Here is a 19258-nt window from a genome sequence, read left to right as displayed (position 1 = left end):
AAAAAGAAAAAAAAAGCTTAGTTCAAAAAGAGAAAAACAAAAATTGAAAGTAAATACACCATCAAGAAACACCAGGTAGGGACAGCTAGTATACAAACAATTAGTGCAGTAAATCTTACACATTTACACAAATATCACAATCATTTTATTTCATCTACAAATTAAATGATTACTTGTTCCTACAAATATTGAAAAAGAACAATACAAACACAATATTTATATTTTTTAATTGTTTAAAAGGTAATTCTTGAAATAAAGAATATATATAAAAAAAAATCCAAAATTCATTCTTATCTGAACTTTCAACAGTGTCATCATGCTATTGAGGATATCTTTTGGTCAGACTTGTGTAATTTGAATTGTAATTAAAATTTACATTTTGCATAAAATTAATAGCATTATGGATGATTTATAAAAGTTGGCAAAAAAAAAAAAATAAAAAATAGAATAAAAACTCTGAATAATAAAAAAGACAACCAATGAGAAAAAGGGGTTTTCAGAGAAAATCCATGTTATCTGTTAAAAAAGGAGTTGTAAAAAAAAAAAATAAGAGATAATGAGTAAAAGGACCAGAATACAGAGAAGAAGTATCCAATATTACTAGAGCAGTCAAAAGATATCAGTTTTCTACTATACAAATAAAAGAACGATTCTGCCCATATAACCACAACCATTAGCATCACCACCATAGTTTATGATTATCATAGCTGGATTTGAAGAAAGAGAAATAGAAAAAAAAATGCTGAAACAACACACACCAAACACCCCCATAAAAACTGCCTAAAATGCAGGCAACTACAAGTCACAAGAAAAAAATTATATATATATATATATATATATATACACACACACACACACGAACAGGGTGTATGGAAAGTAGTTGCCTATTATTAAGTGCTTGTAATTTATGACTGAAATATAATTTCTTACAAAAAAATGAATATAAGAAAATCTATAATATAGAACTCAATATCAGTATTAGCATTTTACATCAATTTGTATCAATAGATTTCTCAACTAAGTTTTTTATTTACTAGTTGAATGATAATAAATACTATAAAAGAACTGAAAATTTCAACATAACTCCTCTCCAGAAAAAAATAACAGCTAGAAAACAGCAAGTCCTCACATTCCATGAGCAATGTTTCTGACAAAGGGGAAAGAATTGCTGTTTGAACTGTTAACCTATTCATAAAAAAAATGGCAAATTACTTGTGAAATCAATTAATGTGATTCCCAAGTGGCTTAAGAAGCCAATGGTGAATATTGAATCCTATATTGGATTCTAAATAAAACCCAATACTATTCACTTTCTTATATTCATTTCTTGTAAGGATTTTATTTCAGTAATAAATTATGAGCACTAAATAATAGCAAACTACATTTAAATCACCATGTATGTGTGTATGTATATATATATATATATATATATATATATATATATATATATATATAAAGAAAAGTAATATCTGACAGTACATTATAAATAAACTCGTGTCCCACCAGCCTTATTTAATTTATACATGGCATCTCGAAACAATGTATACCGTCTTTAGATATGTAAAAATTTTAAAAATGTAGGTTTTAAATTCAGGATAAAAAAATATTACAAATGAATAAGGTAAAACCGGAGCTCGAGAATGGGATTATGTTATTTTTACCTTATTTATATTATCATATATTTTCTCTGGATTAAGATCAGCATCCTCTTATATTTAAAGACGATATAAATTATTTTGGAATCCCATGTACAAATTGAATAAAACTGATAAGACACAAAAAGGTTTTTCCAGTCTTTATTTATACCATAGCTATCAAATAGTAAGGCAAACATATGGGAGACACTCAACAACCGGGCCAGAGAAATGAAGGAAATAAAATGTTTAGAAGTCATTAAACATTTTTTGACAAAATTTATAGTTCAAATAAAATATGTGACAGAAATGGTTACATAAATAGAAATAATTTTATATCATTTTCACTTTTTAATCATTTTTTTATCTTAAAATTTCTATTTTATTCAGAGTTTTTCTTTTTTTTAATAATTTAAATTAGATTTGAATTTTCAATAGTTTAAGGATAGCATTTTAAATTAGAAAAAGAATTTTCATTAAAAATTGTATTTAATCAAATGAATACTTTTTCAAGTGAATATTTAAAAATGTTGTATATAATTTATTTTTATTTAGAATATTTTTATGGAAAAAAATATTCCAAGATTAAATGAATTTCAAAGTATGCATTTTGTTTATATTTAAAAGGTATGGACTCTGGGTGATGTCAGGTAGAGTGTTATGGTTAAATCGTTTCAATTGTTAGCATAATAGGGAGTGCTGAATTCATAACTGGTCAATGATTTTCTAATTCTTTTGAATTAAATTAAGTGCATAGAGTCTCTTCTTTCCAGAGGTAGAGGTTGTAGGAGGTGCTTCCTTGTGGATATATGCTAACTGCAATGATTTTTGGGTTTGCAAAGACTGGTAGTATGCATCCCTTTCTAGGTGTTGCCATCTGACGATTTCATTCACAAGGCTTGGGTTAATCTTAGGAATATATTTTTTCTAGCCAAGGGGGCTTTGAGATGGTATAGAACATGTCACCAACTGATTAGAATACAAGCATGCCAAGCACTTGATCACATGCGCTTATAATAAAAACCAAAAAGATCATCTCTACAGTTTCTGTCTTTAGGTTGTAGTAATAGCCTCACCTCCTTATGCAGGTTCAACTCTAAAAATGCCACCCATGGAATCATTAATACAATTCATAATCCTTTCTGCAATCCAATGATATTAGGTACAAATAAACTTCATTCTATACCTGACTTGTCCATCAAGTTTCATTGATGAATGTCCAACAGTCTTTGTTTTATCAACATTCAATAAGCACACCTGGATACGGAATGCAAAATACATCAACCCCAAAAGCGCAGTGGTTTGTACTACAGAAATTGGCTAAAGACGGTCTGAGGCATGGAAAGATAAAGAAGGAATAACACCATTCAGACCTCAACTGGAATGAACTTGAATATTGAGGAGGCTTATTGTCACTCAAATTCCAGGGAAAAACACCAACCATTATCAGTGCAAAATTAATATTTCAATATGGCTGGTGTAAGGACACCAAGTCACAATGGTAATAGTATAGAATGAGAAGTACTGAAAATCTGGGAAGTCTTACATCAAACGCCAAGAAAAACCACTAGTTTTTATCAGCAATAAATCATGTGATAACTCAGATAATATTACATAAAGTTATCATGTATTTTCTAAATAGCAATGGATCTGCCAAATTGCTACTTGATTCTAACAATTTCTCCCTTTCTATCTTTGCAGCATATGTTTTTTACACTTAGAAAGTCATTTTCAACTAGGGTTTCTTTCCCAAAATAATTATTCTTGCAAAGAACATTATTACAATGGAGATAAATTAATGTCCTAAAAGGCTTAAATTGTAAGGAAGATAATTCCTTTTTTAACTTAAGGTAAAATTTATGAGTTCTCTTTCTTAGATTTTGATTTTTTCATCGCATTACACATTTTAAAATTTTTTAACTAAAATGAAAATGTTGCTATAACAGTAATGTTAATAGTAGTAAATAATAAGAGCAGCAGCCTAGGTTTTTAATTTACCATTTAAATTTAAAAAGATCATTTATTATTTGTAATTTTAGTAAAGTATTTGAAAATTATTTGAGTTGTTTTAATTTTAAACGATAAAACAATAGTTATAAATTTAAAAGAAAAAACGATTTTAACTAGGTTAATTTTTTACTTATGATTAATTTTAATTTAAAATATAATAGATTAGTTTTTAAAAAGCTATTTAGCACTATTTCAAAACAGCAGATTATTGCATAAAACTATCTTTTTAAACACTAATTCAGCAATTTGGGCATGCAAAATCATGAAAAAACTTTTGTCATGTTTTTTTTTTATATAGCCGATGTAAATAAATAGTGCTTGATGGAAGGGAGCTATTGATTTCTTTTTACAAAATAGCAAAAATAAAACAATTTTTTTAAAGGAAGCGGAAGATATTTCCTTGGTGTCATTATGAGTAGACATATTTCACTTCTGTCTTGCATCATTTGTTTACATTGGCTACATTAAAAAAAATTACTTTTCATTTGAATGAAGCAACAAAAAGTTATGATGATGGCGATGATGATGATGCACATATCAAACTGAGAGCAAAGAAGAAAAGGTCAGTTAAGTAGAAGAAAGTAAGATCTTAGAAAAGAAAGAGTGGCCGGTTTTGAGAAGGAGATAAATGTTATTGCAGCAGCAGCAACTACCTACCTTAATATCAGTCCTAGAAGACGGCACGACCACCTGTCAGGCAAGGAGTGTCATTAATGGAGGGGAGAACAAATGTGTAAAAACAAGGAATTATGTTAGCAAATTTTGAGACAAATGGAAAATTTAAATAATTTTTTTAAAAAGAAATTTGTGCCCGAACCATTATGAAGCAAAGTTAAAAGTGTGCTCTTAAACAACAGAGAAGGAATCAAAATGTTTCTTAATGTTTTATGCTTAAAGTTAAGCCAAAAAATGGGCTAATATTTCTGCAATTAAGTTGGATGCAACACGTTTCAGGCTCTTCTCCTCATCATGATTTGTTATTTTCATAATTGTTGGCATTTCTCCCCTAGCATTCTTTAAGTGCATATTATCATGGTTAATAACGTGAAAATTTCAAACTAAATCCTTCATTAAATCTACTGGAATAGATATACCGCTCTTATTCCATAATGATTAGCAAGTCCAATTCCTGGTGAAGGAACCCAACAAAGAAATTAACTTGAATATTAAAAACATGGAATATAGAATGGTAGGAGTTTAGCTAAATGGTTCAGTTAAAAAATTCTTACAAGATAAACAAAGATGAGAGAAAGCCTCTGAAGAATGCTATTGTGGAAAATGAAAACAATTATATTTCTGCTATAAATTATCACCAGAGAGTAGTTGAAGGTCCGTTTAATGATCTTAATATGAAAACAAATTTTTTCCTCCTCCAAATCACCATATATCTAAGCATATTCATCCAAATCATTGTTTCCATTGTAAGTTGGCAAAAAATTATCATCTGTTTGCAACACCTCTTCCATATTGTTTTGCTATGGTTCTTATGTTCGGATTTCTAATTTAATAACATTTGTAATACATTTTATTTCCAACTGATAAATTTTTTAAGTGTTTGCTATTTTAGGTTTTACATGACAAATCAAATATTGTGCTATTTTGTTCCAATCATGCAACACTCTAAAAACTTATCTAAGATAAGATTTAAAGTGAAAGTTAATCTTTGATGATGAAGAGTTGGTAGCTTTTTTACAATTAGAAAATATTAAAAGATTTTGAAGATATCTGTTTCTAAAGTTTTAAAGATTTTTTGTAATTACCCATTATTTTGAATGTGTTTTTTCATCATTTTGAATTGGAACTCTTTTTTTTTCTTTTTTTTTTTTAAATAAAAGACAAAAATTCTACAATTTTGATAATTTTATGATACTATGTGATTTATTAATCTTTGAATCAGATAGTATCATAGAATTATCAAAGCAATTAAAAGAGTTGTCAGTGATAGATAATTTGAGAATTAATTTTGAATTTTGCCAAAAAGTCAGGATTAAATACCTTTTATCTGTATTCCAAATTCATGGATTTAAACTGCAAAAATAGCTTTCTAATACATTAGCTATACACTTTATATTAAGTCATTAGTTTATGTTCAAGTCTTTCTTTATGATAATTAAAAAACATAAGTGAAAAAAAAAAAAATGGAAAAAATCTGTTATTTCTTGAGGTAATGTATTTTCTGTATTAACTTGTGTCATATTCAAAAAGTTGTCATTTTCTTTTAAGAACTTTTTTGCATCATTTACATTTTTTAGTTTGGTTTGGTTGTTTTTGTTTTATGGCATATCAACCCGTTTCAGGTTATTTAATGCCGAATTCAAAGATTTTGAAGAAGAATTTTTTAATAGAATATATTTGTTGTTTTCAAGTCGGTTTCTATTTAACCCATAGTTGGGACCCTAACAGGTACTACCACAGAGTGGACCTGAGAGCAATGGCAATTAAAGGGTAGCTCCACACTCCCCAAAGCCCGCAAGCTGGGGCTTCACCACTGGATATAGTTTAAGGTCATATCCAGGGCCAACATTTTTTAATTTTTAATTCTGCACCATTTTGTCATTTTTAGTGATATCCAATTTTTCACCCAATTAACAACCTGTGTGCTGTGAGTACAACTAGCTATATGTTGTGAAAATGTGAGTACAACTAGCTATATGTTGTGAAAATGTGAGTACAACTAGCTATATGTTGTGAAAATGTGAGTACAACTAGCTATATGTTGTGAAAATGTGAGTACAACTAGCTATATGTTGTGAAAATGTGAGTACAACTAGCTATATGTTGTGAAAATGTGAGTACAACTAGCTATATGTTGTGAAAATGTGAGTACAACTAGCTATATGTTGTGAAAATGTGAGTACAACTAGCTATATGTTGTGAAAATGTGTGTACAACTAGCTATATGTTGTGAAAATGTGAGTACAACTAGCTATATGTTGTGAAAATGTGAGTACAACTAGCTATATGTTGTGAAAATGGCACCAACTAAAATGAGAACAGAAGTATAAAACATGAAAAAAAATTCTGTTTTTGCTATGGTTTAGAATCCAAAAATATAAGAGAAAATTTCCACTTCTAAAGACAAAAATGAATAATTCAATCCAAAACCAATCTCCTAAATATATAATCAGTTTCATATATGAAGGAAACCAATTTAAAAATATTGAAGTGTTAAAGTCTTTTTATTACTAAATAATCCAGGTGTAAGTACAGAAAGTTTTAAAATTTATATTAAAAACATGCAAATTAATATGACTGACTTTATAATCTTAGAGTACAAATCCATATTTGTAATTGATTTCTATTACAGAAAAACAAACTAGACTTGTATACCAACCACAAAAGCTATATCAACCACAGACATGTTTGTTTTTTGTTTTTTTTTCAAATCTCACTGTCCTTAGGTAAAATGTCATAAACTATAGAATATCAATTTTGACAGTGGATAAACATCAAGTGCCCCATTTCAAACTCTGCAGATTTTTACTTATGTTGTACATAAACGTCCTCTCTTAATGCCCATTTCCATTGTTTTCTACACCTTTTAACTATTCTTTTTTCTTTCCCATCCTTTCCCACCACCTTTAACATTCCTCTTACCACCCAACATTTCACAAACTACCTTACTACAACCTTAATATTCCTACTGCCTTTTTTCACCTACCCATTTATATACACCCGATTTTTCTAAATACTCTTTCAGCACCTAATCTCTTCTACCAATCATCTTTAATCACACATCCAATGGTTTGCCTACTATTAACCTCACTTCTTTCCCGCATTAACACATTCCTTTACTTTATCTACTCTTGTCTTTAGGACTTACACATGAATCTGGAATAGCGACAAGTTCATTATCTGTTGGTAAGAAAAAAGACCAGAAAGTTCTTGAGTGATATGAAAGTAATAATTGGTGAAGAAATTGTAACACACCATAAGTTGTTTGTGACTAAATCAAAGAATATGCATGAGTTAAAGAAAAAGTTATGAAGGTTGACAAACACATGAATCGTGAATGGAAGAAGTTGAAGAATACACTGTTGTGAGTAACAGACAAGACTGGTGGGTGGACAAAAAGGTCTTCAAAGCGAAGGAAGATGAGAAAGAAAATCAGAAATGATGAAGTGGAGAAAAGATATAGTGAATAAAAATATCTATCTGGTGGCAAAAAGATGGAGGTTGAGAAAGGAAAGATATATTACAACTGGATGGCCAGAAAAATTAGGTATTCAACTAAACAGATGGCAAAGATAAATATGGGTAGAAATACATTCAAAATGACAATGGGCTGCAACAAGAATGATGCATGGAAATGTTATTAGGTGAGATAAGTTTAATACTAAGTTTTCTTGGAACAGAAAAAACATTGGAAAATTGCAGAAGCAGTTTCTGGTTGAGCTATAAGAATTGACAAAGAAATAGTTTGGGAAGCTGTAATGAAAAATATAAATCATATTTGATATATAAATAGCAGGATCTATGTTCTGTCATTGCCTGAGAAGTATATAAAAGAATGATTTAACTATAGAAAAATGTCTGCAAAAAAGAATTTTAAAATCAAATATTTTATCTTTTACAATGGGGGATCACTTTCATATTTAAATTTAACCTAAAATGAGATGAAGGTGTGTGTGTGTGTGTGTGTGTGTGTGTGTGTGTGTGTGTGTGTGTGTGTGTGCATGTGTGCGCGCTAAGCTTATACTTACCCCCTCCTTACTTAAACTAATTTGGACAAGTAAAAGAAAAATATCACTACCCCAATTTTGCTGTCCCAAAATTGAGAAAATATTTGAATATACCTTTCGATTTACTGGTAACCGGACAGAAAGTGAGTGTTGATTTTATGTTATCCCTACCATAAAGTTTAAAATGCATATTTTTTTATAATTACTTTTTGGCAGATATGGAAGAGAGAAAATGAGAAGAAAAAAATGTCAGTTGTAGCAGAGAGAGACTATCAGAATATCTCTTATATTTCATTCTTTTCCTATATTTTTGATAATTTTCAAATAATATTTCAATGAGCAATCATATAAAAATAAAATTGAGTCAAATTAAAAATCTGTCTGTTAGGCATTGTGAGATAAATTGTTCAATTGTAGAAAAATTCAACATATTAATTGCTTGGAGAAAGATACATTTTTGTCTATGTGTGATTATTTTATCATAAACAGATATGAGAAAATGATCCCCACTTGAATTACTGAAATTAATTATTAATACTTGTTTATTTTTTGCAATTATTTTCACCAAATAATATTTTTTCTAAATGAACCTGTGAGGAAAAAGTGCAAAGATAATGACAAAAAACAGTAACAATAAATGAAAACGCAAAATTCACTTGATTTTTGTTTTATTTGCTTATTTAGTTAAAAAAACTGTTTTAATAAATAAGCAAAAACAAAAAGTTCCTTGGTAATGTGATTATTCTGTATGTTCAGAAATGCATAACGATGTTTGAAAATAGATACAAAATTGTAATTACTCTTTCGAATATATTCTTAGTTATACAAATCTAATATGTATTAACTTAATTTCTTTGGTTTCCGATAATGTAATTGTTTTGCTGTTATCTCCCAAAACATACAATTATTAAGTTGCATAAATATGTTCATATTCGTTTATTATTATTATTACTATTACTATTATTATTATTATTATTATTACATGTGATTGGAAATATGTCCTGCTGCTATTTGATCATTAAAGCATAATCTAGTACCCAATACATAGAAATTTCAAGCAATTGGAATTACAGAATTGAATTCCCTAAATCTGGAATGTTTTGGTATAGTAAGATTTCCACTCATGTAAACAACGGACACTATGACTTGGGTAGTAGTTAGAGTAGAAAACTATAAGTGGGTAAAATGTGTAGCTACTTTCTCTTTGGAAGTTTTAGAAGCAAGAGACAGATTTCCCATATAAAATGTAACAATAATTGAAAGAGGATAAAACTAATGTAAAATTTCTTGAGACCCATGAACATGTAGGATAATAGTTTAGTCCGAAATTTTAACAGAGGAAATGGTAAGCTATTTTGCTATAATGACTAGTTGTAGGAGAAAAAATGAATTTAGATATATAAAGCTTATATATAGATGTGGATCATCATTTTCTACTGTACATGAAAGTTTGTTTAAGACAATAAATATCTGACAAAATGTGTAAATATTAATGAGAATAAAGTAATAAGCAAAGATCATCAGTCATGGAATTTGCACCAACATCAGAGACAGTTTTTCATGTGCAAGAGATACTTTCTAAGAAGAACCTAATTTGCTCTTTATGTTTTTACATGTTGCAATAAATGTTTTCATCTTTGCTTTCTATTGTTCATTCACTGGTCGGGGTTATTATTATTGAAAATATTTCTGACATGTGATAAGATACTGTCTCTACATCCTTTTGCTAGCATCCATGTCTGTGGTGACTTTACAAATGGATAGTCCACTCAAACAAGAATAATGAGAGAGGAAGGTTTTGTCACGATTTTTCCCTTATCATTTCAGACAAACCTCCTCTCATACCCGATGCAGACGGAGGTTTCACAAGTCTTCTTGATCTTCTCCTGAACTGTGCTCATCCACTGTTTCATCTCTGCTGGGATCTTCCAATCAGTCATTTTTCTTAATCAAAATCAAAAAGTGTAATAAGATCTCTGAAATCTCTCCATTGTACTGAGTATGGATACTCGATGGCTGACTGGGAAAGCGTCAGATGTTTCATATAAGAAATTCCTTTGCATTACATATTTAAAAAGAATATGTCCTGTATCTGATTTAACTGATTCCTTAATAATTGATACTGAGAGCTTCATACTCTCCAAGAAATTCCAACAGAAACCAAACTGCCAGCTATCCTACACTCCAGAATGTACTGCCACAGTTGCTTACAGAAACCACTATTTCAATTGCAGTAGATGTTCTGAAATAAAAAATCTCCTTTAAGACAACTACTACAAAAAAAAAACTTATAACAAATGTGCCATATGCTCAATCTTTTAAATCTGCAGTGACAGAACAGATGTTCAATTCTCATAAATTTTGGCATATATAACATCGATTCCCACCATCATCAATTGACCACTTTGCATTAAATTCTATCATTTGTGACCAAGGTTGCCTACTAAATTTCCACCTATGAGTGAAAACATTCTAAATGACCTTCAGAATGTTGCCAAACTTATCAAGACTTTTGATGCTAGCAAAGCAACTGGTCATGACATTCTAATCATACTGCTTAAACAATGCAACCGGAACTAGCTTTTATTCTTACAAAGCTGTCCAATACTTGCTTAAAGGAGAAATGCTTCCCATCACCTTGGAAAACTGTCAGTCTGGCCAGTATTTAAAAAACTGGAGGTCGATCTTCTGCATCTCAGTACAGATCAATCAGTCATAAGTTGCTTGAATCTGTGCATCATAAGCATCATAAGTTGCTTGAATCTGTGATAAATTAAAAAGTTGTCAATCATTTCAACAAAAACTAATATAGATTTCATTCCATTCTGCAAGATCAACAGCTAATGTGCTGACTGTAATATACAAAATCAGTGAATCTAGTGATGGAGGGGCTTCATTTCTAGAGCAATAGCTCTTGATATATCAAAGGCCTTTGATAGGATTTGGCATAAAGGTTTACTTCACAAGCTTGCTAGCCATAGAATATCTGGAAATGTCCTCTCAACAATCAAATCCTTTCTCTCCAATAAGTTTATAAAAGTAATCATTAATGGGCAAAAGTCTGAAGCATATAGTATCAATGCTGGCGTGTTGGGCTAAACTTTCTTCCTAATCTTCATCAATGATCTTCTAAATCACATTCTAAGATGATTTATCACCATATATGCAGATGAAACATCAATCTATGGCTACACTTCAAAGAGCATTAATAATCAAGATCTTTTTGATTTTCTCTTTTCCGATCTGAAGTATGTGGTGCAATGGGGAAAGAAGTGGCTGGTTAGTTTTAATGCATCTTAAACCTTTTGTTCTTTCACAACCAATGCTCAGATTCTCACTTTGTCCTAATTAAATTGAATGGTTCTCTCTTCAAGGAAGCCTCTACTTTGATAATCTTCTAGGACTGACCTTGAAATGGAAGACTTGCATCAAATTTGTTGCCAAGGTTGCTGAATAAATGATTGGCTCATCCTAACATTCCAGAAGGTATCTCATACCTGATGCAATCCATTACCTGTACAAGTCCTAAGATTGTTGAGTACTGTCTAGGGAGATGCTGTTCAATACATCCTTTCCTGCCTTGACAGAGTACAAAATCGACTTTGAAATCTAGTGGGGGATGTCCTCTTCTCTTCCCTATAGTCATTTTCTCACAAAAGAAATCTTGCAAGTGTTTCTTTACTGCGTCATTATTTTCATAAGTGCTCGACTGAACTCCGATCTACAGTTACCACCTATAAAAAATTCATGGCAATATCTCGTCTAGCTATAACCACTATCATTAATTTTTTTCTTTCCTCATGTACCTAAACTAAACAGAACTTTCATGTGCAAAGTTTCTTTCCTAGAACTGTTAATTTGTTGAGCACATTACCCCAGGGTTACTTCCCAGTTGATTACAACATAGTAATTTTAAAGTTCAATGTAAACAAATTCTTATTGAGTCATCCTCTTAAATAATTAAATTCTGCCTGGATTTAATCATTACTATCATCACAGTGTTGTCTCATCGTCCATCTTATCTTTACCTTTGAGTGGACTTTGGGTTTTGATAAGTAACTCATAACAAAAAAAAAAAAAGAAGCAAATAAAATAGAAAAAATTAACACAGAATCATGCTTCTTTTTATTCAATATTTTGCTCCAGTTCTGAAACTTTGTTGAGAGTAACATTTACTGAACAAATTAAATATACAAAAAGTTGGAAGTGGTGATAGATGACAAGCAAACCTTGAAGTGGGGGAAGGTGTTAGGGTGGAAGAAAGGTGTGGTTGATAGTAAACAGAACAACTTGCATGTGAAAGATAATGGAGTAAGGAGCGTGTAAAGATAGGGGTGTGTTTAAGTGGGTAAAAAAAGGAGGAATGTTATGGTGAAAAGAAAAGTATAAAGAGGAAAGAAAAAGAAAAGACAGTAAACAGGAGAAAAACATAGTTGAAGAATATGGAAAGTAATGGATGAGAAAACAATGTGAAAAAGTCAGTAGGGTAATTAAAATATATTAAGCATAAAACCACTAGCATCATTTCACACAGGCTGGCATTTACACAATCCCTTGTAAAAACAGCAATCAAGTATGCATTGGTGAAAATCAGCATGCCCTTAAAATAGAATCTATAAACATGGCAGAGAAAAAAACTAGACAATACTAAGAATACATTCAACACAACTTTAAAAAACAAATTTAAAACATAAAAATCTGCAATAATCAAACTTGTACAAGAAGTTAAACTAAGACAATTCATTAACTCATATCCCAATAAAAAACATTGATCAAAGATTAGCATTCGTACAAATAAAATTGTCCATAACTAAGAATATAATAAACGATAAAAAAAAAAATATATGAACTTTAATCGCAGAAAAATCCAACTCCAAATTTCACAATAGATTATCGTCAAAAACTTTTAGATTTTTCAAACTAAATCAATTAAACATTGATAAACAACAGGCAAAATTTTTATATCACAATAAAGTATATTTTCATTCAAACTTATGGTGCAAGTTGAAACTACCTATTTCAGGAATAAATGGAATAACCCAGACACAATAAATGCAGTTATGGCAAAACGCTGTGGCAATTATTTATGGCAATTATGGCCACAGAATCAGATGTATACTTTGTAACACACTTTTGTTGATTATACCACCGTGCCCGTCTGAATTATTACCTGCAATTCAAGACCATAACATAAAAATGAATTATTTAAATCACCTGTTTCTTCTTTTTAGTGAAATTTTGAGGCTTAATAAATTGAAAATGCACTCCACTATACAAGGACTGAACGTAGAAATTTACGTACCCATTTTGTCCCATTCACTCTTCATTGTCACTGGTCATATTTGGTAGTGATATATACTGTACAGACGCACACACACATTGTCATTTTAGTTAAAATGCTTCTTTCCTTTAACAATTATCAGAAACCTTCTCAACCACTGATAGCCATAGCTAATGACACACTACCTGAAAGCTCTTCAGATAAAACTGTTTTTATCTATATTTGCATTTTTTTAAATTCTGGCCACTCTTCTCTTTTGAGGAGAAGCATTTAGCTTCGAAATGCTATAACCTAAGTTTTTTTTTTATATTCCCATTTTGTTTTTCCTAATTGTTCTGATGATATAATAAATTTATATACAACTTTTATTCCTCATTTTTCTTTCATATATAATATGCTTGTATAGATTGGTTTCCTAGATGTAGATCTGCTGAGACCCATGTGTTTATTAAAGAGTGCTCAATGGGGGACAGAGCAGGTATATAGTTTGTTTATTATATAAAACTTCAGTTACATATGTGCATACATGTTTCAGTGGAATCTTAATTTAAAGAGACCCACTTCATCAGACGAAAAAAATGAGCGACACTGAAGCCAAAATAAAGATTCATTCATTTTGTATATAAAAATATCTAGAAAAAGGGGTTTATTAATAAATTTGTTTGTTAATTAAGATATCTTTATGGGGAAAGGAGGTGTATGGAGTGTAATATCATTCAAATGAAGGGAATAGCTGTTTCTTTTTTATGACTTATTTAATGCATATCCTTTAAAGTATTTACAACTTAGAGGCGATTCTGTTTTAGTATTTAATAATTTTTCGTGACCCTTAAATCTATATGCTATATTATCCATTGAGTGTATGACCTGAAACCACTTCAGGTCAAAGTATAGACACTTCTGTCCTAAAACTAAAATATAGCTATAACCCCCCCCCCCCCCGCCTTCCTTCCCAACTAAGATACTTTGTCTAGACTGGAATGTATTTCCCCTTTCTCCCCTCTCTTCACCCACTATTTCTTTCTTTGCCACATCTTTACTCCTTAACCCAACCTATTCATCTTGACAAATTAACCCTCTCTTTTCCAATCACACCCAGATGTCTTTTTTTTTTACATACAAAATGAATGAATTTGATTTTAGCTTCAATATCACTTCTTTATTTTGGTCTGAAGAAATCAGTCTCTCTAAATTGAGATTCCACTGAAACATGTATGCACATATGTAACCAATAATGTTTGTGTAATAAAGATACTATATATACAAGGTGTCCATAAAGTTCGTGTGCACTTTAAAAAATTTATAACTTTATTTATATTTGCGATAGAAATAATCTGTAAAAAATGTTATAAAGTTTCATGTATCTAGTTTTAAGTATAGTTATTGAATAATTTTTCACCACAAAATTCGTAACAATTTTTAGATAAGTAAAAAATAAGTAAAAAATGTTTTCTTTTGTTTTTCAGAATCAATTTGATCCCATGGCTTCAATTGAGGAAAAAGTAAACTGTGTCCTTTGGTTGGCTGAATTGAAATCTACTATTGCTGTACAAAGAAAGTTTAGAATTGAATACAATAAAAAAGCGCCTCATAGGAACACCATTGTTAAATGGATGAAAAAATTTAAAGAGACAGGCTCTGTCCATGATAAACCACGGTCTGGAAGGACATGTGTCAGTGACAAAAGTGTTGCTTTCATAGAAGAATCCTTTACTGCAAGTCCAAGAAAGTCTGTAAGACGGGCATCATTGGAGCTCAGGCTGCCAAAGTCTACTGTGCATAAGATTCTGTGGGCAAAACTTCATATGAAAGCTAACAAAATTCAGTTACATCAACAGTTGTTAGAAGAGGATTATTATGCACAGCTAACTTTCTGTCACCAGTTCAATGAAAAACTTTGTAATGATGATGCATTTGTGAGTAATTTACTGTTTTCTCGATGAAGCAACATTTCACATTAGTGGCAAGGTCAACAGGCATTATTGCCGAATTTGGGGAACTGAAAACCCAAATGAAACTGTTGAACATGAAAGGGACTCTCTTAAAGTTAATGTGTGGTGTGTTTTGGGAATAAATCGAATCATAGGGCCATATTTTTTTGAAGATCATGTTATTAGCAGTGACAGCTACTTAGATATGTTGCAGAATTACTTTATTCCACAACTTGAACAATTAAACTTGAAAGATGATACAGTTTTTCAACAAGATGAAGCTCCTTGTCACTTTGCTCGGCGTGTTAGACAGTTTCTAAATCAGGAATTTCCTAATAGATGGATCGGAAGGGGTGGACCATTTCATTGGCCTCCACGTTCACCAGATTTGACTCCATTAGGTTTTTTTATGGGGACATGTGAAAACAATTGAGTGTGCAACCAAACCTAGTTCATTGGAAGATTTGAAAGCTAGAATAACTAATGTGATTTCAGGCATTACTATAAATCATTTGGCAAATGTTTTTCGTGAGCTGCAAAATCGTATTACCCTTTGTATTGCTAATGATGGAGGGTATGTGGAAAGTTAAATAAAATTTCAATAAAAGCTTAAAAAATATAGATTTACTTCTTTCAAATCCTTTTTACAGATTATTTCTATTGCAAATACAAATAAGGTTATAAATTTTTTAAAGTGACTTTATGGACACCCTGTATATTAGTGGCTTGGTAAGGCCACAGGGGAGACAACCAAACAAAACAAAAAAACAAAAAAACAAAAACAAAGCAAAATTCATCTCAAAGCAACAAAACTGAAGCTAAACTGCCAGGACACTATATATACAAATGTAGGCAAATTTGGACATATTTTATTGGTGTGAAAATATAGTTTGTTTTTTACCAATTGTCATAAAATTTTAACCATAGAAAACCTGCAAATTTCCATGTAGTTTCGTCCAATAAAACCAAAGATATGAACATTTCAATATTCAATTTAGTGACAAGTATAGATATTTCTCTAAAACCTCTGGACTTGATAGAGGGAAGACTAAAACATGATGCTATGGTTCCAAATGATCTGAAATAACAGCAAGGAGAAACTTGATTCCAAATATTTCTTATACATTATATCTTTCCTCTTTTGGAAATAGGGTATGATTATGAATATCTCCAGTATCAAATAGTCCTCATATACTGTGAAATTTACTTTATGTATGAAAACCAAATTATTTCAGATCATTTGAAACCATAGCAGCAAGTTTTAGTCTCCCCACTATCAAGGCCAGAGGTTTGGGGGAAATATATATATATGAATGGATGAAAAGAAATAGTAGTTAGTTCTCAAATGGTTTGGCTTTGAAAAATGGTTAATTATAAAAAAAAGGGTTGATTCTAAAAAAATGATTTTGTGAAAAGAAAGGGAAATTTTAAATAAAAAAAAAATAATAATTGATTCTAAAAACGTTGATTTAAAAAAAAAAACAGTTGGTTCTAAAAAGATGGGGTTGATTAAAAAAATGCATTGTTCTAAAAAAAAAAAAAAAATGGTGTTTCTAAAAAGGAGTTGAAAAAAAGGGGAGGTGGGAACTCTTTAAATGAACAAAAACAGCAGGTGCAACATAATTAAACATCAGCTGCAAACAAATAAACGAAATCTATTTGGAATAGATAAATGAACTTGTAGCCAAATAAAATGTGTTAGAAAAATATCAATCAACAAAAACACAAATAAACTTTAATATATTTCTTAAATATTTAATGATCTTGTGGCAGACAAGGCAAATCCAAATGTTGGTTTTCTTAGACAAAGTATAGTGAATTGATGAAGAAATGATTGATTCTTCGGATAAGTAATATGTCAAGAGACATATGGTACATGGTGGCAGATGATTACAGGTGTGTGCATGCCTTGTTTGTAAAAATAGATGAAAAGAGGCAGAATAGACACAGTTTGCTCAGCCTCTGATAATAACTTATAGAGACATACAAGTTTAAAAGCTTTGCGCAAAGCAAATACACAGACACAAATTGTAAAAGAAAAAATAGGCAATTATCAACCCATTTAACCATATCTCTAACAGAGAGGGAGCGACACTAATTTCCCCTTTTCCTTCTCTCTCTTTCGTCTTCTACCCCTTTTTTTCTTCCTCTTTTTTGCTTGAGTAGCAGGCGAAAAGGACATGTGTACCATGCACCCCAAATGTGTCTTACACAAGCAAACCAATGCTAAAATCCAATGAACTTTTGCAACACTCCAACCTTATCAAGGTAAGCCCTAAATATTGCAAACCATGAACAAACAAACTTTGCAAGCATAAATTACCTCGATAACAACTTTAAACAAAATATTTATTTCATTCCACACTTGAGCAGCAATGATCAACAATACACATGTATGCACGCACACATATATCTTATGCATTCTTCACCAAAAGATTGTAAAAAAAATGTCTAAATGCTTCTTCATGCTTAAATCAATTACACGGTTGTAAATATGAATAATTTTGGTTCTTTCTCATTCCATATAAGTCATCGAACATGCATATTTATTCTCTAACCTTACCCGCTTCCATATATCCCAGATCCTAGTACTTCCAAATGATAACCCATCTTATAGTGTGGCCAGGCTCAACATTGCTTATACAGCATAATCACATTGACACACTGGTTCTCATTAGAACATCAAAGTTAAGCAACATTGCATCGGACCAGTACACCCCCTTTATCCAGACTTAAATTGAAGGTTTCTGTTTATGAAATTGTAAGCGTGCAAAATCTCATATTTTATAATTATAACATTCCAGTAATCATAACAATTATGAACTATTTCTCTAATGATTGTTATTAAAAAAAAACAAGAAGCAATAACAACCATGCAAATAAGAAAGAAGAAATGAATTTTCCAGTCTAAGACAATATCCAAGAACTCTTACCTTGTTTTTATCCATATATTCAGGTGCTAGGACACCAACTTCTTCTCTCAAAGCATAACTCTGGATGATTCTGATAGATATTCAAGTTTAAATAGTCAAACATTGGTATTTATCATTAAAGATATAAAAAGATAATACACTGATTAGGTAAGGAAATAATGGTTTTAAAGAATTGAAATTAGCACAGTTTTAAAATAAAAAACTTATTTGAATATGTCAGTGTTATATGCCATTATGAAGTGATGAATTTCTGTAGAATGTTGGTGTGTTTAAAAGAATTACATTGAACACTTGGGTATAAAAATACAATATCTTTATTGTTGGTTTGCACTAGATGAGTAGAATTAATGAGAGGAAGACTGCATGGAATTTGAAAAACACTGATCTCTTGAATTCAGCCAACCAGCCACTTTGTCGATTTCAATAGAAACCATTCGACATCCATACATCCTCAACTGGGATTTTGCCTACGCACTGAATATAGCCACATTCCCTGTGGGACATAGTTCCCAGCCATATATTATTAATGTACCAAACAGATGTATTTCATCCAATGTGCCTGTAGGTGTCTTTACATCAATCAGCTGGATCTTATTCTTCCAACCAGATGTTATCTCAACAATTAGATTTACTTTTCATAGACTGTAAATTTAATTTACTCAATTTTGAAAGAAAACAAATATGAACAGCTTTCTTGTAAGAGTTTCAATTTGGCTGTAATACAGCAGAATATTCAGTCATAGGAACATCAATATGGCAATATTGGCTTAAAATATTCGTATATTAA

The 19258-nt window shown here is 30.7% G+C and overlaps 1 protein-coding gene across 4 annotated transcripts in view; it reads right to left on the bottom strand.

Annotated features, from left to right (window-relative positions):
• LOC145246027 (coiled-coil domain-containing protein 186-like) overlaps positions 1 to 19258 on the bottom strand; it is a 202114-nt gene that overhangs the window by 10204 nt on the left and 172652 nt on the right. For 2 of the 4 annotated variants that reach the window (XM_080107851.1, XM_080107853.1), the window contains 2 exons: positions 18472 to 18541; positions 4302 to 4334 (listed from right to left, as the gene is read on the bottom strand). In XM_080107851.1, the coding sequence (XP_079963977.1) occupies positions 4302 to 4334; positions 18472 to 18541 (103 nt within the window). The remainder of the gene's footprint in view (positions 1 to 4301; positions 4335 to 18471; positions 18542 to 19258) is intronic. The other 2 variants (XM_080107852.1, XM_080107854.1) reach the window with 1 other exon arrangement.

This window comes from Euprymna scolopes, chromosome 23 (assembly GCF_053919585.1).
Source record: "Euprymna scolopes isolate OS-2025 chromosome 23, ASM5391958v1, whole genome shotgun sequence".
Lineage (NCBI taxonomy): Eukaryota > Metazoa > Mollusca > Cephalopoda > Sepiida > Sepiolidae > Euprymna > Euprymna scolopes.
This window is presented reverse-complemented; position numbering and strand designations above follow the sequence as displayed.